We start from the raw sequence: 27,995 nt of genomic DNA, 5'->3' as shown, positions 1-27,995 counted from the left end.
AAACAGAATAATATGATCAATAACTGGGAGAAACTGCAATCAATAGAAACAGACATAAAAATGACACAGAGAATGGAATTCTCAAACAAGGACATTAAAACACCTATTAAAAATACATTCCGTAGGCTGGGCGTGTGGCTCACGCCTGTAATCCCAGCACTTTGGGAGGCCGAGGCGGGCAGATCACGAGGTCAGGAGATTGAGACCCTCTTGGCTAACACGGTAAAACCCCGTCTCTACTGAAAATACAAAAAAATTAGCCAGGGGTGGTGGCGGGCGCCTGTAGTCCCAGATACTCAGGAGGCTGAGGCAGGAGAATGGCGTGAATCCAGGAGGTGAAGCTTGTAGTGAGCTGAGATCGTGCCACTGCACTCCAGCCTAGGAGACAGAGTGGGACTCAGTCTCAGGAAAAAAAAAAAAATACATTCCGTATGTTTAAGAAAGTAGAAGAAAATGTGAACATGATGAAGAGAGAAAGTGAAGATATAAAAGACCCAAATGGAACCTCTAGAGATGAAAAACACATCTAGATTAGATTAATCACCAATTAAACAAAAATAAGTTAGATGTAGGAGGAGGCAAGAAAGAAAACAAATAGATATCAAACTCCTCCAGAAGTGAAGGGAGTATCTTCCTTTTCAGAAATAATTCTCTCTGACCTGCCATTAAAATTCAAGGATAGTATACAGATTTAAGGTTAGTTTAGTAGTAAGAAAGACAGACCAATCACTGATGTTTTTTCTAGATTTAATCTTTGAAGACTATAAACTGAGATCCTGATTGAAAGTCAGATCTGAGACAGCATTTTTCAATACAAATATAATGCAAGTCACATATGCAACTTTAAATTTTCTAGTGGTCACATCAAAAATAAAGAGAAATGGGTGAAACTAATTTTAATAATATATTTTATCTAATATATCCAAAATATAATTGTAATATCATTAAAATAAAATTAATACTTTACTTTTTGTGCACTAAGTCTTTGAAATCCAGTTTGTTCTATAGTTAGAGCACATCTCAATTCTGACTAGCCACATTCCAAGTGCTCAGTTCCCACATGTGGCTAGTGGCTAACATATTGAAAATTATGGGTCTAAGCAGATGCATTAGTCAGGGTAGTTCTAACTGATGTAGCAAACCCCCAAATCTCAGTGGCTTAATACAACAAAGACTTGTTTTTAATTCAGGTTACAGTCCAGGGAGGTCAAGAGGGAAAGGAACTGCTCCTTTCAGAGACTCAGGTTTCTTCCAACCAGTAGCCCCATTGCCTCCTTTTTGGAAACTTTATAACTGGATTCTCTCCATCCAGAAACCTGATGAGCAGAGTGAGGGCATGTAAAATGTTTTAGGGCCCTTGCCTAGAAGTTCTGTATATCATTTCCACCAACATTCTATTGGAATATAACTGACTGGAACTCAATCATATGAAAATCCAACTCCAAAGGAGCTGGGAAACAGAAGAGCATGTGGAAACAGTGTTGCTGCCACAACTGCAGTGCTGAATGAAAGAGTGAGGAGGCTCTTCTGCAGATCAGAGCTGCCAACACAGTCAATTTTTTCCCAACCTGATTAGACAGAGGGCCAGCTGCCCTGCACAGAAAGCACTGGCCATGAAGAATGCTTCTGTTGAATACTAAGACCCTGTGGGTTATGCTGAAACTTTCTGAGTAAGTTACTGTTCTTCTATGGACTGATGTTCTTCCATATTGTTCTAGAGAAATATATAAGAATCTGCTCCCCACTCTACAATAGTGACAAGGGTGATCTCCTTGAGCTAAGAAATTTTAGAAGAGGAAGTCATATAATTTGTGAAAATCACATATGCTCAGAGCAGCCCTGAGACTCTGAACTCCAGAAGTAAGGAGGATTTGAGAGATCTACTCCAGTCCTCTCTCTTCACTTTACAGAGCAGAAAACTATAGCCCAGAGAGAAAAGATGACCTGTCCAAGATTAGAACTAATTTGATCAGAATTATAAGTCACTGGGCTATTATTTCTCGTCCAGTGTCCATTTTACTGCAACAAGTAAATGTTGACTTTCTGATGTGCATCTCAGCTAATGCTACAACAATGCTGTCTATAAACCACCTGAAAAACTCAGTGGCTAATAGCAACAAGTATTGTTCTCATGATCATGAGTGTGCAGGTCAACTACAGTTTAGCTGATCCAAGCTGGGCTTGGTGGGCATGAAATAGGTCATGAAATCAATCTAATGGGTTGCAACTAGCTTTTTGAAAGAATGGAATAGATCAGAATAGAAGGTATCAAAGTGCATCGGACTGAGTATTAGCTAAGTGATTTTTTGTGCAATTTGAAATTTCAATTACATATATAATGTGTAAACTAGGTCATCATGTACAATGTATTTCTTACTGTGGGTTACTGTCAATATAGTTTGAAAGTCTTTAACATTTAGAAGTCTGGCCAAACATAGCGGCTTGTAATCCTAGCACTTTGGGAGACCAAGATTGTCAGAACGCTTGAGCCCCAGAGTTCAAGACCAGCCTGGGCAACATAGCAAAACCCCATCTCTACAAAAAATACAAAAATTAGCCAGGCATAATGGTGTGTGCCTGTAGTCTCAGCTACTTGGGAGGCTGAGGTGGAAGAATCACTTGACCCCGGGAGGTCAAGGCTGCAGTGAGCTGTGATGGATCCATTACATTCTACCCTGAGCAACAAAGCAAGACTCTGTCTCAAAACCATAAATAAAGTCTTTGGAATTGGTCAGGCTAAATATAATCCCATATGTATGTGATAAAATTATCAAAGGTTGAGATGATTGAGCCCGCTACATTTTAATGAATCCTTTAATTCAAGTGGATCACTATTCTCTGACCACAAATTCCTAATCTTGCATCTCTCTCCCAAATCATGTTACCTTCTGTCACTCAACCCCTTCTATTTTGCGCTCATGTCATTTAAAGTTGTTCTAGATGCTGGAGATGTATTAGTGGGTGGAGAAAATGTGTGAACTCATCAATATGACACATCTCAGGCTAAGGAATATCTCATCAACACTCCTCATGTGCCATCAATATCATATCTATCTAATTTTGTTCCCACATCTGCTCAGTACACCATTCCTGTCAGGTCCTGTCTTTCCATATAGTTGATAAATGCAACAACAAATATTTAACTAATCAAAAGAGCTTGATTTAAAAGGTACATCCTTGACTGGGCATGGTGGCTCACACCTGCAATCCCAGCAATTTGGGAAGCTGAGGCAGGTGGATCACCTGAGGTCAGGAGTTCGAGACCAGCCTGGCCAACATGGTGAAACCCCATCTCTACTAATAATACAAAAATTAGCCGGGTATGGTGGCGGACGCCTGTAATCCCAGCTACTCAGGAGGCAGAGGCAGGAGAATCGCTTGAAGCCGGGAGGCAGAGGTTGCAGTGAGCCAAGATCGCACCATTGCACTCCAGCCTGGGCGACAAGAGCAAAACTCTGTCTCCCAAAAAAAAAAAAAAAAAAAAAAAAAAGTATGTTTTTAATGATTCCATTTATATGACGTTCTAGAACAAGTAAAACTCATCTACAGTAGAGAAAAAAAAACAGAACAGTAGCTGCCTTGCAGCAGGGTGATGATGGAACACAGGAACTGACTGGAAGGGAAACGAGAAGGTTCTTGGGGTAATGGAAATGCTTCACAGCTCGATAGGGTTGTGGGTTACAAGGGCATATCCATTTGATGAGGTTAGGCAGTTAAGATTTGCACATTTCAATGCATGCAAATAAAAGAACTACAAAAAATAATCTAGTGGGGGCAGGAAGTGAGGAGGTAAGATAAGAATGGCAGAATGCTGATAGTTGTTGAAGCTGGATAATGGTACATGGGTTCATTATGTCACTGTTTATTTTGTATATATTTGAAATTTTTGTAATAAAAAAGTTTACAAAATTATTGCAGTTCAGGTCTTTCCAATTATGCCACTTTTATTCATGGTGGCAGCTGTCATAGGACATATGAATGATATTCAATGTTCTAATCATCTTCAACAAAATCTGAACCAATAAAAAGGCAACATCTGAGAAACCAATTACAAATGATGTTTTATCTACAAAAACCTAGGAATTTCTAAGTTCCAAGATATACATATTCTATGTCTGTAAATGAAGACTGGTCCAATAATAGGGTATAAAATCATTTCATCTTTCCCATAATTCACAATAACTATTTACCCCCATAAACCATTAATCAATCAACTAAAATAAGAAAATAAATTCTAATACTTTGATAACTATCACTAACAGGACCAGCTTGTTCCAGTCACTGGTTTTGTCCTTGCCTTCATTAAATTATTTGGTAGGGATCAAATGCCTCCCCCTGAGAATGTACATGCCTTGCCTCTGCTCCTTTCTACTTGTCATATAAGGAATGGAGGAGATGTGCAATTAAAATATTTCTAAGCACTTTCACTGAAACACAATTAACCTCTGGGCTCTAGTCTGTCCATTTGGCACATAATCTGCCAGATCCTCTCAAGGAAAAATTTCCTGAAGTCAGCCATTTAGTGGCATTGGCACTGTGATGTTTTGGGGAAGGAAAAGCACTTAGGAAAAAGAGTTTAAAATAACTAACGGAAATTGATTCCCTCCCTTGGAAAAAAGCCCACAATGTGGCTGCAACTGCTTACAAGGACCCACTATTTTTTCATCATTAAAGATGCTCCAGGAAGCTCATATGCTCCACATCATCTGTACTTTCTGCACAACCAGGTCCATCTTCTCGTATCCGCGATATTTGTAAGTTCTCAGGATTCTCTGGGATTGACCTTTTGGGTGCTTTCCTACCTTGGATCCATGTACCTATCATAAAAACTTTCCTGTGTGATGCATATGAAACACATTTCCTTTTAAGTAACTCCTTTCTGCTGCTTTATCCCAGAGGGCCTGTTCTTTCCCAACTTTCCTGATGTTAGTGATCTTATTAATGTGTAGTTGTCCCTCCCTTTATCATAGTGCCTACTTTTATGAATAAGTGATGCTGATTTAGCTAGTAAGTCTGCCTTATCATATTCATTAGTTCCCTATTTTTAACTGCCCCAATTAGATGTCTACTACTTTCTGTCGTAGAACAAGTTTCTAGATCAATAAAACTTTATGAACTATATAATACAGAAAAGTATCCCTCCTCCAAGTCATAATTTCTGTCTGTAATAACACTGCATTTGCAGAGAGATCTCTTAAATGGCATAACATGTTCTTATAAGAGAGTATTCAGGCCGGTAAGGGTCTCCTGAAGATATCATGTTTCCTCTTTCCCACCTGGTACAAAATGGCATAGGCTATTTTCACTGGAACCCCTTTCTGCTGACTTAAATATTTAAACTGGATCAGGTCGTATTTCTTTACTTCTGGGAGAGCCACAGAATTACTAATCTAAATCCCTGGATATTATCCGGTCCCAGGTTACTTATTTTGAGTGGGCAGGTCTCCTTAGTTATTCATTCAATAGATGAGTAACTGTTATTGAGTGTCTATTGTGTCAGGCAAAAGGGACATAAAAGCTTACACATAAGAAAAAGAGAGGACACAAACTACTAATATCATAAATGAAAGAGGGGACATCACTACAGATCCCATGCACATTAAGAAGATAATCAAGGAACACTATGAATAACTCTAAGCCTGCAAATTTGATAACCTAGATGAAATGGACCATTCCTTGAAAGACACAATCTGCCAAAACTCACACACACACAAAAACTACCCAAATAGGCTTACCTTATGAAAGAGTTGAATCAATAATTAATAAACTTCCAAAATAGACAGCACCAGGCCTAAGTGGGTTCACAAATGTTTCTACCAAAACAAGAAATTATACCAGCTCTCTTCCACAAGATAACTACAGAGGAAATACTTCTTTTTTTTTTTTTTTTTTTTTTTTGAGACGGAGTCTCGCTCTGTCGCCCAGGCTGGAGTGCAGTGGCGCGATCTCGGCTCACTGCAAGCTCCGCCTCCCGGGTTCACGCCATTCTCCTGCCTCAGCCTCTCCGAGTAGCTGGGACTACAGGCGCCCACCACCACGCCCGGCTAATTTTTTGTATTTTTTAGTAGAGACGGGGTTTCACCGTGGTCTCGATCTCCTGACCTCGTGATCCGCCCGCCTCGGCCTCCCAAAGTGCTGGGATTACAAGCATGAGCCACCGCGCCCGGCCGGAAATACTTCTTAACTCGTTCTATGAGGTCAGAATTCCCTTAATGCCAAAACTAGACAAAGACATTACAAGGAAAAAAATATATAGACCAGTCTCTCATAAATATAGTGTATAAAACCTCAACAAAACATTAGCAAATCAAATCCAACAATGTAAAATAAGAATTATACACCATAACCAAGTAGGACTTATCTCAGTTATACAAAGCTGGTTCAACATTCAAAATTAGGCCGGGCACAGTGGCTCATGTCTGTAATCCCAGCAATTTCAAAGGCCTAGGTGGGCAGATCACTTGGAGTCAGGAGTTCAAGACCAGCCTGGCCAACATGGTGAAATCCCATCTCTACTAAAAATACAAAAAATAAATTAGCTGGGCATGGCGGCATGCACCTGTAGTTCCAGCTACTCACAAGGCTGAGACAGGAGAATTGCTTGAACCTGTAAGGTGGAGGTTGCAGTGAGCTAAGATTGCACCACTGCACTCCAGCCTAGGTGACAGAACGAGACTCTGTCTCAAAAAAAAAAAAAAAAAAAAATCAAAATTAATGAATGTAATCCATCATGTCAACAGGCTAAAGAAGAATAATCATATGATCATACCGATATAGAAAAAAGCAGCTGACAGGCCAGGGGCGATGGCTCACACTTGTAATCTCAGCACTTTGGGAGACCGAGGCAGGTGGATCACGAGGTCAGGAGTTCAAGACCAGCCTGACCAATATGGTGAAACCCCATCTCTATTAAAAATACAAAAATTAGCTGGGCGTGGTGGCATGCACCTGAAATCCCAGCTACTCAGGAGGCTGAAGCAGAGAATCACTTGAACCCTGGAGGCAGAGGTTGCAGTGAGCCGAGATCGCGCCATTGTACTCCAGCCTGGGCAACAGAGTGAGACTACGTCTCAAAAAAAAAAAAGAAAAAGAAAAAGCAGCTGACAAAATCCAACACCCATTCGTGATTAAAATCTCAGTAAGTTAGGAATAGAGAGAACTTCCTCACCTTGATAAAGAATCTCTACAAAAATCCTACAGCTAGCATCATACTTAATGGTGAAAAACTAGAAGCTTTCCCATTAAGATCAGGAGGAAGAGAAGAATATCTCCTCTCACCACTGCTTTTCAACATTATACTAGAAATCTTAGTGAATTTAGTAAGACAAAAAAGGAAATAAAAGGTACACTGATTCGGCAGGAAGAAATAAAAGTATCTTTGATTAAAGATGTCTCTTCTACTCAACTTTATCTTTAGATTCAATGCAACCCCAATAAAAAACCCAGCAAGTTATTTTGTAGATATCTATAAACTAATTCTAAATTTTATATGAAGAGGCAAAAGACCCAGAATAGCCAACATAATATTGAAGGAGAACAAAGTTAGAAGACTGACACTACCTGACTTACAGACTTACTATAAAGCTAGAATAATCATGGCAGTGTAGCACTGGCAAAAGAAAAGACAAAAATAGATGAGTAGAAGAGAACAGAGAGCCCAGAAATGGATCCACATAAACACAGTCAACTGATTTGACTGATATGGTTTGGATGCTTGTCCCCTCCAAATCTCATACTGAAATGTGATTCCCAATGTTGGAGGTGGGGCCTGGTGGGAAGTAATTAGATCATGGGGCAGATGCCTCATGAATGGCTTAGCACCATCCCCTTGGTGATGTCAGTTCTTGCTCAGTTAGTTCACATGAGGTCTGTTTGTTTAAGAGAGTCTGGGACCTCCCTCCTCTCTCTCTTGCTCCCTTCCTCACCATGAGACACCACATGCTCTCCCTTTGCCTTCCACCACGATTGTAAGCTTCCTGAGGCCTCACCAGACGCAGATGCCAGCACTATGCTTCCTGTACAGTCTGCAGAACCATAAGCCAATTAAACTTCTTTTCTTTATAAAATACTCAGTTATTTCTTTAGAGTAACGTAAAAACAGAGTAACACACTGACAAAGAAGCAAAGGTAATATAATGGAGAAAAGACGTTCTTTTCAAGAAATGGTGCTGGAACAACTGGACATCCACATGCAAAAAAAAAAAAAAAAGAATCTAGACACAGACCTTACACCCTGCACAAAAGTTGACTCAAAATGGATCACATACCTAAAAGTAAAATGCAAAACTGTAAAACTCCGAGAAGATAACATAGGAGAAAAATCTAGATAACCTTGGGTTTAGCAATGACTTTTAGATATAACATCAAGGCATAATCCACGAAAGAAACATTTAATAAGCTGAACTTCACTAAAATTAAAAATCTCTGCTCTGCAAAAGACACTATCAAGAGAGTGAAAAGATAAACCACAGACCAGAAGAAAATATTTGCAGAAGATACATCTGACAAGAGAATATTACCAAAAATACAGAAAGAACTCAAACAATCAGAAAACTTGATTTAAAAATGGGCTAAAGCCCTTAACAGGCATCACACACACACACACACACACACACACACACACACACACACACACAGAGAGATGGCAGCAAAGCATATGAAAAGATGCTCAATACCATATGTCATCAGGGAAATGCAAATTAAAATGAGATATCACTACACACCTATTAGAACGGCCAAAATCCAGAACCCTGACACCACCAAATGCTGGCAAGGATGTGGAGCAACAGGAATTCTCATTCTTTGTTGGCAGGAATGCAAAATAGCACAGCCACTTTGGAAGACAATTTGGCAGTTTCTCACAGAACTAAACATACTCTTAACATAGGATCCAGCAAACATGCTCCCTGGTATTTGTCCAAAGGAGTTGAAGACATGTCTACACAAAAATCTGTATACAGTGTTTATAGCAGCTTTATTCATAATTGCCAAAACTTAGAAGCAACCATGTCTTTCACTAAGTGCATGGATTAAAAAAGCTGTGGTATACACAATGAATTTTTCAATGCTAAAAAGCTAGCCATGAAAAGATATGGAGGAAACTTAAATGCATATTAAGAACAATCTAAAAAGGCTACTACTATATGATTCCAACGATATGATATTCTGGAAATAGCAAAACTATGGAGATAGTAAAAAACATCAGTGGTTACCAGGGGTTGGGGGCAGGAGGGCGGAAGGGATAAGCAGGCAGAGCGCAGAGGATTTCTAGTACAGTGAACACACTGTATGATACTACACTAGTGGATTCATGTCATTATACATTTGTATAAATCCACAGAACGTACATCTGAGTGAACACTAATGTAAAACATTTGGTGATAACAATATGTCAAGGTAGGCTCATGAATTATAACAAATATAACACTTTGGTAGGGGATACTCATAATGGGGGAGTCTATGAATGTACGTGGGAGGAGGGAGTATATGGGAAACCTATTCTTCTCGATTCTGCTTGAACCTGAAACTGCTCAAAAAGTCTTAAAAAAGAGCCTATCAAAAAAATAAAATCTATACACACACAGAGTTCCTAAGCACAAAAAGCTCAGTCTCCCATTATGCATACACTAAACCAGTAACTATCATTAACTCTGGCCCATAGGGCTGCAGGCCAACCCTCCCTTCAACAGCTCCCTTCTTTTCAATTACTACAGTGAGTGTGGTGCATTTAAACTTCATTTTTGACTTCAGTGCCCCAAAGACTTGAGACTTGAGCTTCAAGTCTCAGGGATTTTTTTCTTCTTATACACTGTAGCCAACAAGAGACACAAATCAGTGGGATTTAAACTCCATTTCTGATCTAGCTTTGTGTTTTAGGATACATGACGCAGAGACGGCCAGCACACTCAGATTCTTTGGTCACTAAGTTTCTGATTGATTTACTGTGTTTCTGGCATCTTCGGACATCTATAAAGGAAGGCATGATGGAAACAATGCTCTGCTTTAAATGCTCTGGTCAGCCTAAGGTGAAAGCAGTAGTTATGGACAGGCATCCTGAGAATCAATCCATGCTATAACTTGTCTGAAGCCCACAAAGTTCTCTCTGACCATCATACAGAAAGAGAAATAGCGATATCTTTACTTTTAACCAATGAGACAAGATTCTTTGGGGGCCGTAATGAATAAATCATTATTGTCATCCCATTCCAATTGCTCCTGCTCTTTTTAGCTGACGTCTACCAAGTTATTGTTTAAATAATATTACTTATTATTCAGCTACTTAGTTAACAAAGAACATAGACCAAAAAACAGTACAGATCACTTTGTATTTATTACATTACTGAACTTTTTCAAATGACAGAATTCAACTCCAAAATAAAGTAATAAATGCCTATTAAATATTCACTTGTATTTTTCTCTCCTAAAATTTTCACACAGCAAAACATCTTAAAGATATGTGACTAGGTTCAGTGCACTCTCAGTGGCTCACAATCATGAGGCAAATAACCACACTTATCCATAAAAATATAAGATAAACAGATCAATATTTTAAAATATTGCTGACATAAAAGGAAAAAATAAAATACTACACTTTTACCACAATTATTTTGGTAGATGATAGTAGACTATTGTTTAAAATAATGCTCCTCTACAGGACACATGCTGTGCTTGGTATACTTGGCACATTAGCAGTTGGTAACTGCTCAGCTTCCATCTGCAATTTCTCTAGCAGGACCCTTACTCAGGCCCACTTTCAAACCCTGAGCTCTGATCTGCCTGCCTCCACAGGGACTATTCTGGTACCCTTCTTCCTCCATCTACTCTTAAGGCTTTTCTGTCTTCCCTTATATTCCCCCAGATTCACACTTGTTGCCATCTCCATTTTCAGCAAAGATGCCTGGCACAAAACTCACAAAGCTGAGCATCTCCTGCATAGCTCTTACCCCAGATGTTGTCCCTTCACTGACTAAATTATGACTATTAGGTAAAGAGAATGAATCTACCCACAAAAATAATTTGGCCGGGCACAGTGGCTCACGCCTGTAATCCCAGCACTTTGGGAGGCTGAGGCGGGCAGATCACGTGAGGTCGGGAGTTCGAGACCAGCCTGACCAACATGGAGAAACCCCGTCTCTACTAAAAATACAAAAAAATTAGCCGGGTGTAGTGGTGCATGCCTGTAATCCCAGCTACTAGGGAGGCTGAGGCAGGAGAATCGCTTGAACCTGGGAGGCAGAGGTTGCAGTGAGCCGAGATTGCACCATTACACTCTTGCCTGGGCAACAAGAGTGAAACTCCGTCTCAAAAAATAAAAAAAACTCCCTACTTTATAGTCACATCTCCTGCAATGCAAAAATAAAGGTTGGTGGACACCTGATTTACAACTTAAAACATTCAATGAGTTTTATATATACTGCTCTGAAGTTTAATATATACTGCCCTGAAGTTCCTTAGAATCTATTCTTCCATTATTGTTTGTTTTTAAAATCATAAAAATATAAAAACTGTAAACATTCTACTAAACATTTCAGTAGAAACCCTGTTACACTACTTTTTATTTAGTGGGTCAGAAAGAAAAAAAGTGACACCATGTTCCTTTGGACAGACCCAAAATCATGCTCCCAGCCCTAAATCTACCATTACATTTCTCCCACCCATTAGACAGCTCTGTATGCCAAGCATGTCTCTCACGACAACTGCAGCTACCACTCACGAATACACCCTGTAACCAAGCAACAGATCTCCCTGGTAGCTGTCCATGTGCTCTCAGCATCTTACACCTATTGCTCCACACTCAACCTAGTCTCAGTAACTAGGCAAACATAGGGAAGTAAGGACACAAAAAATTGGAGCACCTCCTTTGTGACATGATGCATTCCTTTGCAAAGTGAGAAGGCACTTCCTCTCTGTCAGAGTCACAGCAGAATTAGGTAAGGGGCGAGGGATGCTGCTGACAGAGGTAGGAATAAGGAGGGAGCTGATAAGGCTAGCTACCAGTGTCCACCGTACCCCTGGAGTCAGCACACTTATTTCATCATGACACTGCTGAGAGCCTGGGGATGAATCTGATCTATTCAAAAGGAGGAACCTATTATGCAAGAAATTCCAGTCACTTATTACTCTTGTAGCAAGGTTTCACTGTATGTTTTTAAAAGAATAAAATCAAGATGTTACATATTTTAATGAATAACTTAAAAATTAATTGAGAAAGAAAATACTGCTTTTGTTTTTAGGGAGGAATACTCTTGACACAAATGACTAATGAAATCTATTAGCTCTGAGGAATCCCCTTAGCTTCTTTATCCGCCATGATTAATGAGATAACCTAAAATCAGAATTCCTGACCTGGGTGATTAACAGTACCAATTAACCAAAGTATTAACTGCAATGACTTAAAATTGTATTACCTGAATAGTCTCTATGGTGAAGGGTCAGAAAAGGTGAAATAATACATATTTTCCACAGCACCATAAGATTTTATAAAATACTATTTCAGTTAATGTACAACCTCACGGTTTTGGTCTATCATTCACATATAGGCTTAATCTCTTTTACTGATAATAGTTCTGACAGAGGCCACACAGGCATAACTATAACATGAAAATGATATATTTTACTGAAGAACCTGTATGTTATACTTAGTCTCTGCTTCAGCTATATCCATTGAGTACTAGTGGATTCAAAGGCCAGGAAAAGATAGTTTTGCCATTTATACTGTAATCACAAATTTTCATTTGCCAAAAGGACCTAAGTAGTAACCAACTAAAATATTTGTCATAACTAAAAAGTCATTTTTGTTTCTGTTTGCTTTGTTACTGTTTGCTCTTATGGGTTTTGTTTCTATATGATATTTTGAAAATGGCTCTGAGTTTTCAAAATAAGAATAGAGTGATTTACTTTGAATTTTAAAATAAATCCAGTGGAAAATAGACAAATTTTATCGCCAAATTATCTGAAATTATGTGTAACAGTTATCTATAATAAAAAATATATCACAGATTGGATCCCCTCAATATCCAGCATGCTCATGGATCTCCTACAACTGTTAGTGTGTGCTATGCCAACTTAGTTCAACACTGATCTAGGCAAAACATAATCGAAAATACTGACTTGCCTACCAAAAACCACACACTACATTCCAAAGCCAAATATGAATTAAGTTTGAGATTATCAATTTCATGTCTCCCTTCCATTTAATGCAGAAAACTGAGACTTGGCTTTATTACAAATTAGCTAGCACTAGAGTAAACGTGCTATAAAATTATTTATAACAAAATAAATATTTTCAGTCCCTCCACACACTAAGTGATATATAAATCATTAGCAGTTTATAATATTAGCTTAGGTCACTTTTTGAGGGACCTAAACATACTGTACAATCCTGAGTTAAAGGTTAGGGACACAGTTTTGGGGATCTTTCTTGACCAGGAATCATAAAGAAAACATATAAACCACACTTGTAATAATCCCCACTTTCATTAGAAGTACCATGAGTTCTTTTTACTTTGGTAAATAAGTTTATCTATGTAAACTATTGATCTTGATGGAGTAAAATTTAGAAGGGCTTCTGCTAGCATCCCTCCATCACCTTTTGACACTGATACAGTAAATAGTCAGGAAGAGTAGAGCAGGAGGACCTGAACCACAGGGCTAATACATCTGCATGAACTCGGCAATGCAGTAAGCAGGGGATGGATGGAAGCAGCTGACAGGCCAATAGCCCTTCATTGCCTACAACAAAACAAAAGTGAAAAATGATTTAATGCAAAAGGACTTAAACAGACATTTCTCCAAGAAGATACACAAATGGCTAATAAGCACATGAAAAGATACTCAATATCACTAATCGCTAAGGAGACTGCAAATTGAAACCACAGTGAGATACTATACTTCATACCCATTAGGATGGCTAATATTAAAGAAAAAAACAGATAATAACAAGTGATGATGAAGATGTGGAGAAACTGGAACCCTGGTACATTGCTGGTGGGAATATAAAATGGTGCAGTTGCTGTGAAAATGATATGGTGGTTTCTCAAAGAATTAAATCTAGGCCAGGCGCAGTAGTTCATGCCTGTAATCCCAGCACTTTGAGAGGCTGAGGCGGGCAGATCACTTAAGCTCAGGAGTTCTAGACCTGCCTGGGCAATATGGTGAAACCCCATCTCTACTAAAAAATACAAAAAAATAGCTGAGCACGGTGCTACACACCTGTAATCCCAGCTACTCGGGAGGCTGAGGCACGAGAATAGCTTGAACATGGAAGGTGGAGGTTGCAGTGAGCTCAGATCGCACCACTGTACTCCAGCATGGGCAACAAAGTGAGCCTCTGTCTCAAAAAAAAAAAAAAAAAATTAAATCTATAATTATCATATAATCCACCAATTCCACTTCTGGGTATGTAACCAAATAAAGAACTGAAAGCAGGGACACAAACAGGTATTTCTATAACCCTGTTCATACCAGCATTACTCACGATAGCCAAAAAGTGTAAGTAACCCAAGTATCCATTTACAGATGAATGGATAAACAAAATGTATCACATTAAAATTCGGACACATTCTATAACATGGATCAACCTTGAAGATATTATGCTCAGTGAAATAAGCCAGATACAAAAGGACAAGTATTGTATGATTCCACCTATATAAGGTACCTAAAGTAGTCAAGTTCAGAGACAAGAGGTAAAATGGTAGTTGCCAAGAGGTGGAGAGGAAGGGGAAAGGTGGAGTTAGTGTTTAATGGGTATAGTGTTCCAGTTGAGGAAGATAAAAAAGTTCTGAAGATAGATGATGGTGATAGTTGCACAACAGTGTATATATACTTAATGCCACTTAACTATATGTTTAAAAATTGTTAAAATGGTATATTTTATGTATGTATATTTTCCAATAAAAAATTAATACAGTCTGAAAAACACATTAATCTGAAAGACAGTCACAATAGGAAATACAGCTCTAAGAAATCTGATACTTTTAAGAGTTGATTTGTGTTCCAATTATAAGAAAGCTCCTATAAACACAGAATAGCCTTTTTATAACTCTACGAACCTATGATCTCAATAATATGGAGTCTTAGTTTCTGTTGCAGAGTCTTTAGTACAGAAGGAAGTGCAGCTTGAGATTCTGACATTTTTAAATTTTGTTTCACATCATTTGCGAAGGATAACCAGAGTTTCCCAAAGTCTTCACTTGAGATTTTTAATGGTCTGAAAATAATTTTTAAAATTAGATATATGTCAAAAACAGTGAAACGATTCTAAACGAACAAATTTCAAATGCCTCATGAGAATAAAACATAATCATTGTAAATCTGGGTCCCAAAAGATTTATGTCTTTAAACCAAATATGCTAGAAATGGTTAGTATCATCCTCCAACCTGATGAAAATACTGAAAGCAGGTATATTATTAAATTTAAAATATCATTTCAATAAATCACTCAGTTATCTCTCTTTCTACCAGTCATTCCAGTAAGATTTTACCAAGTAATTTCATAAATCATTCAAATATAATACAGAACTTTTCTTTCATATTTACTTTGAATTTGGGGATAATGGGATATTCTATCAAAGTTATGAAAAAGAACATGAATGCAAAGATCTAGCACCTTAAGTAAATTAGACCGAAAGAAAGAATTTTAACAAACACATTTTTTAAATGGTTCAGAAGACCTCCACAATCACACAACATAAGTTTTTTGAAGGCTGGATTTTATCCTATCAGCACCACAGGCATACAGTACTCTAATAGACTGACAGTTATGTTATTACTAAAAGACTTTCAATGGGCAAAGCTGGGCATGGTAGCCCTCGTCCCTAATCCCGGCACTTTGGGAGGCCGAAGCAGACAGATCGCTTGAGCCCAAGAGTTTGAGACTAGCCTGAGCAACATGGCAAAACCCTATCTCTACAAAAAACACAAAAATTAGCTGGCATGGTGACAAATTCCTGTAGTCCCAGCTACTCAGGAGCCTGAGGTGGGAGGATCAATTGAGCCTGGGAGGTCGAGGCTACAGTGAGCCATAGTGTGCCACTGCACTCCAGCCTGGGTGACACAGCAAGACCCTGTTTCAAAAAAAAAAAAGAATGAACAAAAATGAAAGCATTGTATTGTAACAGAAGTGATATGTGGAGGTTAAAAAAATATAGAGAGATATTCATTGGTATTCTGCATTCTGGGTTCAGGCAGCCTTCATATTTTTAATGTTCAAAAACAGTACAATACATTTATAAAACAAAATTAGAGCAGGTAAGATATCGTTTTCAATTATTTTGGTAACACTGCACAGTGCCTAGTATAATGGTAAAAACTGCATGTTTAATAAAAGTTTAATAACTATGTCGAGCAATTTTCTTACATTTCTCTAAATCTTAACAAACAAATTTTATGAAATAATTGAATAAAATACAAATGAGAGAAATTTTTAAAAGCCATGCAGAATCTTCGGAGTTATTTAGTTTAAATAATACTTTTTCTCACAAGCTTTTCCAGGTCACCAACCAACTCCAATCTAAATCAGGTCTCTCATTATAATCCCTCATTGTACCACTTATTTTCTCTTCATAGCACAATTCATAATTACATCTGTATTTATGTAATTGCTCCATGTCTCCTCCATAGACTAGAAATTCCTCTAAGGTAGGAACTGTCTGTAGTTTTTAACTGTTATACTCCCTAGCACCCAATATAGTGCCTCCATCCAGAGAAGAGGTTTAAAAAATAGTTGGTGAATTAACAACTTGAATTAACATTTAACAAAACATTTACCTAATGAAATCTAATAGTGATAAGTTTACAGAAAATTCCAGCTGAGCAGAATGAGTATCCATCATATGATAACTAATAAAACCAGTAAGATTTCCTTCTGTAAAAGGTTTTTCTATCTGCACACTATACTGAAAGCTTTTGGTGCTTTCTGCTTCCATTACAGGCAAACAGCATCCAGGTTGCTCAGTGACCTGCAAATAAAAGTAATAAAAGTGTTGAAGAAGGAAGGGATCAATACAGACAATTATATGACTACCAATTTTCTATTTAATTGAAGTGGCACAAATCATACTAATATGGGAAGTTAATAAACTACATTATGAAGATGACTGACAACTTCACTTGAGAAAAATTCACTAGAACAGATAATGAAATAATAATTGTACACAGGTCAAAATTATGTTAACAAATGGCATTACAGTTAAAACTCTGTAAATGTCCTGGCTGGTCCTGGGTTTTTAAAGATAGGACTTTTCAAATAATTTTTCAAAGAATTTAAATATAAATATAAATACAAATACAGGTATCATCTACTCTCATTCTCTACCCTCAAGCTCTGGTGGTAGTGTTAAAGCAACTGGGAAGGGTTTGGTCTGTTTTTTTTAAGTTCCACAGGTGATTCTTTTTTTTTTTTTTTTTGAGATGGAGTCTCACTCTGTCACCCAGGCTGGAGTGCTCACTGCAACCTCCACCTCCCAGGTTCAAGTAATTCTCCTGCCTCAGCCTCCTGAGTAGCTGGGATTACAGGTGTGCACCACCACACCCACCTAATTTTTGTATTTTTAGTAGAGACAGGGCTTCACCATGTTGGTCAGGCACCTCTCAAACTCCTGACCTCGTGATCCACCCACCTCAGCCTCCCAAAGTGCTGGGATTACAGGCGTAAGCCACCGCACCTGGCCCCACAGGTGATTCTAAAGCACATCTAGTATCAGGAATTTTTGCTCTGGTCAGTGGCCCAGACAATATCCCATTCAACACATTCTAGCTCGTAGAAGAAACTGGGCCAGTTTTGTGGAAGATAAATATACTGGTTAAATCTCATTATAACTCCACCAAGGACATCCATACAATAATGCAATTAAACATACTTCCAGCAATCACAATGGCAATCTGTCAGAGCTAGGGAAGAAAGAGAACTGATGTCTGAGCACTCAGTATATAAAAATAAATTGGTGAGAGAAAGAAGTAAACAGTATACACATTTATTCTTCAATATCCTTACTCCTTAATCTTCCACTTTGCTAAATAATTTGAGAATTTCATTTTAGTGTTTATGACAAAAGTGAAGGAGACATTTAAAGAGCACAGGAAAAGAGAACACAAAATACACACTGAAAATAAAACAATAATACCTTTAAATTTTACCTTGAAATTTTCTGCAGGAAAAATTTCTAAGTCAGCACTTTTAAATTTCAAACCACTCTTATTAGTGACTGACCAGACCATCAATAAACAATCATCTTTCCAAATTTTATAAGAAGACACTGATATGGTTTCATTATTACAGACTTCCATAGCATTTGAGGGTATGTATTCAGTAGTTTCTTCCAAAAAAGATGAAGCTAAAGAGCTTTCCTTGGCAACTGAGGCTGCAGTAGACTGAGGAGGGTGAAAAATTTCCATGTTGTTATTAGCAAACAATGAAGGTGTAGACAGACTACAATATGAGAATTTCTCAACCAAGGGCAGTTCTGTGAGTGACTCAGAATCCAAAAGTTCCGAATTGAGAGAAAATTTCTTTAATTCTTTGTCTCCTCTATTGTGCACAGTACTCAAATAATAATCGTCTTCATATGCCACATTTGACAAAGAACTAAAGGAAGAACAGGTCATATTATGAGTACTGGTTGTTTCGCCACTTTTAGCTTCTTTGACTTTTGATTTCCTTCTGAACTTGTGAGAGACAGTATCTGCTTTTCCCAGCTGCAAAAATAAAACATAGTAATATAAAAAGAAATCATTCTACTAGTCATGAGTTTTAAACATTCATCTATAATTTCAAATCGGCAATATAACAATTTGCTAAGGTTCTATCTATAAAGAATAAATTAGCAAAGAATCAGAGATAAATAAAATGTTAAGCCCTAAAATCCTGGCAGCTATATAACTTTGAACTATTAGCTAAATCTTATTTCTCATAAAAAACACAAGGAATCAAAAAAAGAAATAAGGTCAAAAAGTCAGTCATGAACAAAAAACTTGTTAGATTTCAGAATACTAGAGTACAGAACTGAACAAATTAAAAAACAGTGAGAAACAGCCATTTTTTGAGTTGCCATAGTTCTTCTGTGTAAGCCTAAGTTACCCTTGAATGCAGGGATGACCCAACCTCTGTTTTAGTCATCTATAGTAATCATGATTTCATGGCCTGTAAGTTAGTAAGCAGAAAGAAAAACTGGTTTTACCTCAAGAATTAACTGGCAGTAGCTGACTGGAACACTCAGCAGGAAAGAATTCAATAACTGACTAGTGATGTTTGCCACACATTCAGGAGATAGAATGGCAAACTTGACATCGTTGGTCTAAATTTTCTGAAGAATGGTCTGTGAATCTATGTAAGAGGAGTGATGGTTCAAGTGTTCCCTTGCCTCGCAAAGGAAGGAGTGAGAGTGGCCGTGGTCATACCTGTAACCTTATTTGGAGCCTGACCCTTGTCCACTGACTGGGCTACAGAGAACACCTGACTCAAGTTGAGCCAACTGCATTTTCTCTTTCAGGAATATAAAAAGGTGGGTCATTAGTGGTTCTGGAGCTGGGAAATGATGGTGAGTAAGAACTGGGGAAGCCACTTTTCACTATACATATAGATGACAGCCAGGAGCTTTTACAGAGCCAGTTTTTTTTTTGTACAAACAGACGACAAAGATTCTTAGAGGAACAGAACCGATTACTTACCAGGTTGATTGTACTTTCTGATCCTAGACCAACAAATAATGATGATGCCAGCAGCTGCTTTTCTTTCTCCTCTTTAGATTGGGTAAGAACTTGAGATTGATCCTTTTTAGTTATAGCTTGATCTGCATTCTCCATTATACTCTCTTGAGGAATAGGCAGAGCTCCACTTTCATCACCAGTTTTGCTTTCCTTCTTGGGAAGATAGCCTTCTTTCCCCCACAATTTCTTTATACCTTCCAGCTTCAAGCTATTTGTCCTAAGGAGGTTGATAATAAAATCAAGTCAACTTAAATAACTGCTAATAGTTACTTTCTTGAGGCATTCTTTCAAAACATATCAATGCCCATGGCCTTTTAAAAACAACTGTCACATTATATTCTATATACCAGAAGTAAAACCTCGATCTCTAGATTTTAGTTATAGCCAACAACCCTCTACCCTCCAGTCAAAGGATTTGATTTAAGGCTGCAGAACTCCAGACTTAGTTAAAAATTTCAGAGCATTTAATTTTTACTTAATTGCTTAAGTTGTACAAAAATAGAACTACTGCAAATCAGTTTATTTCCTCCATTGACTTTACAAAAATACCTTTAATTCTGACGGGTTAAAGATGAGAAATGATTCAAATTTCTTAGCAATATGAAGGAATTGAACCTATATAAATTCATTAAGTAAAATCCTGTTAAAAACATCATTCAAATGTACTCCTATGTATAAATTTACATTTTATTTTTTCTTTAGTTTTACAACCCAGGAAACATAAATTCAAGTTGCCCTGAATACATGCTCCCCATAAATTTACTTTAATCCAAAAGGTTTTTCTCACTATGCACATAGCGACATTTTCAACTATTATTAAGTGTACTTTTATCAAAATGCAATGGTTTTATCTAAAAAACAAAAAAGTAAGATTTTGGGAAAAAGCCTGAGGCTGACAAATTTTTACACCTGAGTTGAAAAAGAATTAAAATATTGTTTAGGAGCCAGGTGTCCTACCCAAAAAGCCTAAACAAGGCATCTAGGCAGTAAGTTCAGGGCCAAATTTAGAATCCTAATGTTATCACAAAAGTTGCAGTTGTGAATCTGGAGTGACTAATAAGTGCGGGCTAAAATAGCCAAGGATCATCTCTATTATTCTCATATAAGAGCTATGTGTCCATTAATTAGTTTGATTGTGGTAATCATTTCACAATGTATATCAAAACATCACACAGCATGCCTTAAACACATACCAATGACCCCTGAAAAATGGAGAGTGTTGGGGCACTGACTCCTTGTGCTGTCAAAAATCCACACGTAACTTCTGACTCCTCCAAAACTTAACTACTAATAGCCTACTGTTGACTGGAAGCCTTACATAAACAGTCAATTAATACATAGACTAGTATCTATATATATTTTATGTATTCCTGACAATCTTATTGCTTCTTAATTTCCCGCCACCACACCCGGCTAATTTTTTGTATTTTTAGTAGAGATGGGGTTTCACCATGGTCTCAATCTCCCGACCTCATGATCCGCCCACCTCGGCCTCCCAAAGTGCTGGGATTACAAGCGTGAGCCACCACGCCCAGCCTTAATTTTTTGATATTCCTAGGGTAAATGGTTTGTTGGAAAGTTTTTTCAAATTGTCTCAAGTCTGAAAAACTTTTTCCAATATATTTATTGAAGAAATCTGTGTATTAAGTGGACCTGCACAGTTTAACTCATATTGTTCAAGGGTCAACTATACAATGTTTATTTGGCAATTATATCTCAATAACACTGGAGTTAAAAAAAAAAAAAAAAAAGAACTATGTGTCCTTGGCACTTGACTCATTTAAGCATCTCTCTCATGGTCCAAAATGGCATTTTTAAAAAATCATTTCTACTACAAGATGAGTCGATCATGAAATGAACAAAAAGGAAGACTCAGAAATATTTCTACCAATTATTATTAGTATTGAAATTGTTGGAATCATGATCAATGTGATTTTGAGCCCAAAACTAAACAAAAACAGGTAATTACACTTCATACTGAGTGAAGAATTAATGCTATTAAGAAGTAAGTAGCTAAAGGAAAATTTGAATGTTAATAAAAAATGCCCTAAAGGGAATTGGTTCATTCCTTCTCAATGATTTTTACTGCTGAGTATCCCTTTACAAATATCTTCATTTCCCCCTTTCTTCCTCCAGGTTCTAAAAGAGTTTTCTAAAGAAAAAAAAAAAAGTTATACAATAAACCTCTTAGACAAAAATGGGTTGTACTTGCCATAAGCAGATCCCAAGTGGTCATGGGAACCACTAAAATAACCCCTACCATTTCTAGGATATAATTCTCAAAAGAAGCACCTCTGGGGAATTCATGAATACCCACAATAGTATTATAGTATCTGTATACTCCCTTTAACCAAAATATTACCTTTATTTACAAAAAAAATGAGAACAAGCCCCTAAATTTTACTAATCAATGATTTAAATAGTAGTTTAACAACAACAACAAAAGGCAGATGTGGAGGACAATGGGCTGCTCCATCTGGATCCCTCTTCAATGAAGGACTGTTGACCAGCTGTTGGGAGTGCTGTCATCTCTCAGCCCCTTCAGGGACTGCCTGAGCTGCAGAGAGCTACTTCACGCAAGATCACGCCCCCTCCAAGGCAGCCTACATCCAGTGATGGATGAATGGAAGTATAAAGTCCTTGCCAACCATCTCGGTCCAACTCAGCACAACTCTGAAGGGTCATTCCAGCTCCAGAGCTCACCATGGGGTCAGCAGAGGTTGTCACTGGCAATGCATCACATCTTGACTTCTGCCCAAACCTGCTTCTTTTTCCTTCCTTCTATAGATGTTGATCCCAATGACACTCCTAATTATTCTGCATACGAAATGCCATCACCGAATGTGCTTCCCAGGGAACTCAATCCACAACTGGCAAAAAGGGGCAGGAGGTACAAAAGGAGCCTAAAAGGAGCCTCAAACTATTTTAAAGACTTTTCTTATTTTCTTATTTATTTCATCTGCATACATACTAATGATCGACACAAATATTCTGTTACACATACATACAGACCATCTAAAAAGTGGGAAAATATGGCCAGGTGCAGTAGCTCACATCTGTAATGCCAGCACTGACGCTGAGGCAGGTGGATCACTTGAGCCCAGGATTTCATAACCAGCCTGGCCAACTTGGCGAAACTCTGCCTCTACTAAAAACATAAAAATTAGCAGGGCATGGTGGCAGGCATCTGTAATCTTGGCTTTGAATGTGTACTCCACATTCAAAGACTGAGGCATGAGAACCCGGGAGAAACCACTAGAACCCAGGAAGCGGAGGATGCAGTGAGCCAAGATCACGTCACTGCACTCCAGTCTGGGTGACAGAACGAGACTTGTCTCAAATAATAATAATAATAATAATAATAATAATAATAATAATAATAATAAATTAAATAAATAATAAAAAATGGGAAAATACATAAGAAAGCAACATAAGGCCATTTCATATAAAAAATATGCTTCTTAATTAAATGAAACATTAGAAAAATAATATTTTTAAACATGAGTCATCTTTGCCCGGATTTTGACAATACTATTATATAATACATGGTTTTCTATGGTGTGCCCTTGTATTGTTTTTATTCAGACCATTCAAACATAGATGTAAATTCTGACCAAGTAATGAACCTTCAAAAGACTAGGGATGTACTTTAACTCAGCTCTAGGAATTCCCATTTGAGACAGGGTGCTGCCAGGCAAGAAATTATAAATTAGATTTGCTACCACTTTATTCTCAGGTTGCCAGGGACTGTAAAAGAGCAATTGTCTTCCCTCTAAGATGATTCACCTTGCCAATTACTATGTTCCTGAAAGAATGTGTAAGCTGAGGTCCTCTTTGGAAACAAATTTTGAATTCATCCCTTATCTTCCATTTCACAATAATGCAGCATATATTATGTAATTCCTTAGCAGTTTTGCCAAACGTCATTTCTCTGAGGGTAGTAGATGTATACGTACAGCATTTACAAGGCCCTGTCACATCCCCCAGAACCTAGTTCAGTACTATAGTAGCAGATGCTGTCACCTATTGTAGAGGTAAAAGTGTGTAAGTTCCTCCCTGGGTTTGAAGGGTTCCTATCTCTTTCCCTTGTCCCTTTGGTCCCTGTTTGGGATACTTAATTGCTGTCACCTCCATCATCAAATGCCCACAAACAATATCTGCTCCCCATGCTTGGAGTACCAAAATTAAATATCTGGGAAAGAAAATAAGGAGGTTAACAGAGCAGGAAAAAAAAAAAAAAGATAAGAAAAAGAATTCGAACTCATGCCATTTCATTCAACATATTCTACATTCCTCATGATCTATTATTAGTATCTTTCTTCTGATAAATACTTGTAACCATTTCATTGAACAACTGACAAATGTAAGGATGAACATAAAATGACTGATTTCTTAATAAATACAGAAGAACTCAAAATTCAAATGTCATCCTTTAAAGTTGTCACTTTTGAAATTTTATCACATTTGTTCCAACAATGCGGCCATTACTTAAAACATTTTTAACTCTGTTAGATGCAGCTTCTTCCCAAACAAGAAAGCCATTGCCTTACTTTATTGCCGCATCAGAATATTGACCAAAATTATTCAGATTGATCATGAAAATTATCTGGTAAACTCACCTCTTGGGTAATGAAGACAACGAAGACAATGATGGTAATGACAATCGTTATTAATAACAGCAACTACCATTTATCAATCATTTACTATGAGCTGGGCTGTACTATGTACTTACAAATGTCATCTCATTTTATTCACTTAATTATGTTTCTAAAGGTAACTAATTATGTTTCCAAAATCAAAATATACCTAACAAGGATGAAATTCAGCTCCAAATAAGACATCTTAACAAATGCTCACCAATTTTCAAGGTGGCTGGAAAGAAACTCTGAAAGCATTTTGAGCAAAGTATACAGCTTCCATAGGTGACTACGGATGGTCCCTGACTTACAATAGTTCAATTTAATGATTTTTTGGCTTTACAATGGTGTGAAAGCAATAGAGTTCAGTAGAAACCATACTTCAAATTTTGAACTTTTATCTTTTCCCAGGCTAGCAATATGTGATAGGATATTCTCTTGCAATGCAGAAATAATAATGAGCTAATAAAATAATAAATAGGCTGGGCACGGTGGCTCATGCTTGTAATCCCAGCACTTTGGGAGGCCGAGGTGGGTGGATCACTTGAGGCCAGTAGTTTGAGACCAGCCTGGCCAACATGGTCAAACCCATCTCTACTAAAAATACAAAAAATTAGCCGGGTGTGGTGGTGGGAGCCTGTAATCCCAGTTACTCGGGAGGCTGAGGCAGGAGAATCGCCTGAGCCCAGAAGGCGGAGGTTGCAGTGAGCCGAGATCGTGCCACTGCACTCCAGCCTAGGCAATGAGAGTGAAACTGTGTCTCAAAAAAATAATAATAATAAAATAAAATAATAAACAATAATGGGCCAATGATCAGCAGAACTGAGTTCTAGACATAGATCTGGTGTTTGGTAGATCACTTCTGACTTATGATATTTTCAACTTATAATGGGTTTATCAGAATGTAACCCCATCATAAGTTGAAGGGCAGCTGTATATGCCTTAACTGAGTGACCAACTATATGGCTTCCTCAGGTGAAATCAATCACCTTATTTTATGTTCACCTCTATATCTGTCAATGTTCCAATGAGATGGTTACAAGATGTATTTATCAGAAGAATGAGGAATGCAGAACGATATGTTAAACATCAACCTGGATGTATAAATTCTAATATGCTTCTAAATATATATATATAATATGTAGCAATAACACATATTATTACTACGTATAAAGCTTGTACACATTTTATGCTGTCTTGGAAGGTAGGTAAGCTCTTAAAGAACATACTGTACAATATAAACACCTTAATAGCAATAAGTAGAAACCACTGAAACAACAGCCCATACAATTTAGCTTTTAAAAACCTTTCTAAACCATTATATTAAAACACATTGTCACAAGTGTGTCTCTCCCTTTGAAAATTATGTGAAAACCTAGTTGGAAGTAAAGCACTCCTCAGCAAATGTAAAAGAACAGACATTATAACAAACTGTCTCTCAGACCACAGCGCAATCAAACTAGAGCTCAGCATTAAGAAACTCACTCAAAACCGCTCAACTACGTGGAAACTGAACAACCTGCTCCTGAATGACTACTGGGTACATAACGAAATGAAGGCAGAAATAAAGATGTTCTTTGAAACCAATGAGAACAAAGACACAACATACCAGAATCTCTGGGACACATTTAAGGCAGTGTGTAGAGGGAAATTTATAGACTAAATGCCCACAAGAGAAAGCAGGAAAGATCTAAAACTGACACCCTAACATCACAATTAAAAGAACTAGAAAAGCAAGAGCAAACACATTCAAAAGCTAGCAGAAGGCAAGAAATAACTAAGATCAGAGCAGAACTGAAGGAGATAGAGACACAAAAAAACCCTTCAAAAAATCAGTGAATCCAGGAGCTGATTTTTTGAAAAGATCAACAAAATTGATAGACCGCTAGCAAGACTAATAAAGAAGAAAAGAGAAGAATCAAATAGACGCAATAAAAAATGATAAAGGGGATACCACCACCGATCCCACAGAAATACAAACTACCATCAGAGAATACTATAAACATCTCTACGCAAATAAACTAGAAAATCTAGAAGAAATGGATAAATTCCCGGACACATACAGCCTCCAAACACTAAACCAGGAAGAAGTTGAATCCCTGAGTAGACCAATAACAGGCTCTGAAATTGGGGCAATAATTAATAGCCTGTTAACCAAAAAAAGTCCAGGACCAGACAGATTCACAGCTGAATTCTACCAGAGGTACAAGGAGGAGCTAGTACCATTCCTTCTGAAACTATTGCAATCAATAGAAAAAGAAGGAACCCTCCCTAACTCATTTTATGAGGCCAGCATCATCCTGATACCAAAGCCTGGCAGAGACACAACAAAAAAAGGGAATTTTAGACCAATATTCCTGATGAACATCGATGCAAAAATCCTCAATAAAATACTGGCAAACCGAATCCAGCAGCACATCAAAAAGATTATCCACCATGATCAAGTGGGCTTCATCCCTGGGATGCAAGGCTGGTTCAACATATGAAAATCAATAACATAATCCAGCATATAAACAGAACCAAAGACAAAAACCACATGATTATCTCAATAGATGCAGAAAAGGCCTTTGACAAAATTCAACAACCCTTCATGCTAAAAACTCTCAATAAATTAGGTATTGATGGGACGTATCTCAAAATAATAAGAGCTATTTATGACAAACCCACAGCCAATATCATACTGACTGGGCAAAAACTGGAAGCATTCCCTTTGAAAACTGGCACAAGACAGGGATGCCCTCTCTCACCACTCCTATTCCACATAGTGTTGGAAGTTCTGGCCAGGGCAATCAGGCAGGAGAAAGAAATAAAGGGTATTCACTCAGGAAAAGAGGAAGTCAAATTGTCCCTGTTTGCAGATGACATGATTGTATATCTAGAAAATCCCATTGTCTCAGCCCAAAATCTCCTTCAGCTGATAAGCAACTTCAGCAAAGTCTCAGCATACAAAATCAATGTGCAAAAATCACAAGCATTCTTACACACCAATAACAGACAGAGAGCCAAATCATGAGTGAACTCCCATTCACAATTGCTTCAAAGAGAATAAAATACCTAGGAATCCAACTTACAAGGAATGCAAAGGACCTCTTCAAGGAGAACTACAAACCACTGCTCAATGAAATAAAAGAGGATACAAACAAATGGAAGAACATTCCATGCTCATGGGTTGGAAGAATCAATATCATGAAAATGGCCATACTGCCCAAGGTAATTTATAGATTCAATGCCATCCCCATCAAGCTCCCAATGACTTTCTTCACAGAATTGGAAAAAATTACTTTAAAGTTCACATGGAACCAAAAAAGAGCCCACATTGCCAAGTCAATCCTAAGCCAAAAGAACAAAGCTGGAGGCATCACACTACCTGACTTCAAACTACACTACAAGGCTACAGTAACCAAAACAGCATGGTACCGGTGCCAAAACAGAGATATAGACCAATGAAACAGAACAGAGCCCTCAGAAATAACACCACATATCTACAACCATCTGATCTTTGACAAACCTACAAAAACAAGCAATGGGGAAAGGATTCCCTATTTAATAATGGTGCTGGGAAAACTGACTAGCCATATGTAGAAAGCTGAAACTGGATCCCTTCCTTACACCTTATACAAAAATTAATTCAAGATGGATTAAAGGCTTACATGT

The 27,995-nt window shown here is 37.7% G+C and overlaps 1 protein-coding gene across 1 annotated transcript in view; it reads right to left on the bottom strand.

The window, feature by feature from the left end:
• Positions 1-10,311: 10,311 nt before the first annotated feature.
• Positions 10,312-27,995, bottom strand: part of AP4E1 (adaptor related protein complex 4 subunit epsilon 1) — a 93,031-nt gene continuing 75,347 nt past the window's right edge. The window contains exons 16-20 of the mRNA XM_058427209.1: positions 19,666-19,921; positions 18,136-18,693; positions 16,768-16,958; positions 15,051-15,208; positions 10,312-13,731 (exon numbers count right to left, since the gene is read on the bottom strand). Of these exons, the coding sequence (XP_058283192.1) occupies positions 13,571-13,731; positions 15,051-15,208; positions 16,768-16,958; positions 18,136-18,693; positions 19,666-19,921 (1,324 nt within the window). The 3' untranslated portion in view covers positions 10,312-13,570. The remainder of the gene's footprint in view (positions 13,732-15,050; positions 15,209-16,767; positions 16,959-18,135; positions 18,694-19,665; positions 19,922-27,995) is intronic.

The sequence above is a fragment of the Hylobates moloch genome, unplaced genomic scaffold (genome assembly GCF_009828535.3).
Source record: "Hylobates moloch isolate HMO894 unplaced genomic scaffold, HMol_V3 SCAFFOLD_14, whole genome shotgun sequence".
Lineage (NCBI taxonomy): Eukaryota > Metazoa > Chordata > Mammalia > Primates > Hylobatidae > Hylobates > Hylobates moloch.
This window is presented reverse-complemented; position numbering and strand designations above follow the sequence as displayed.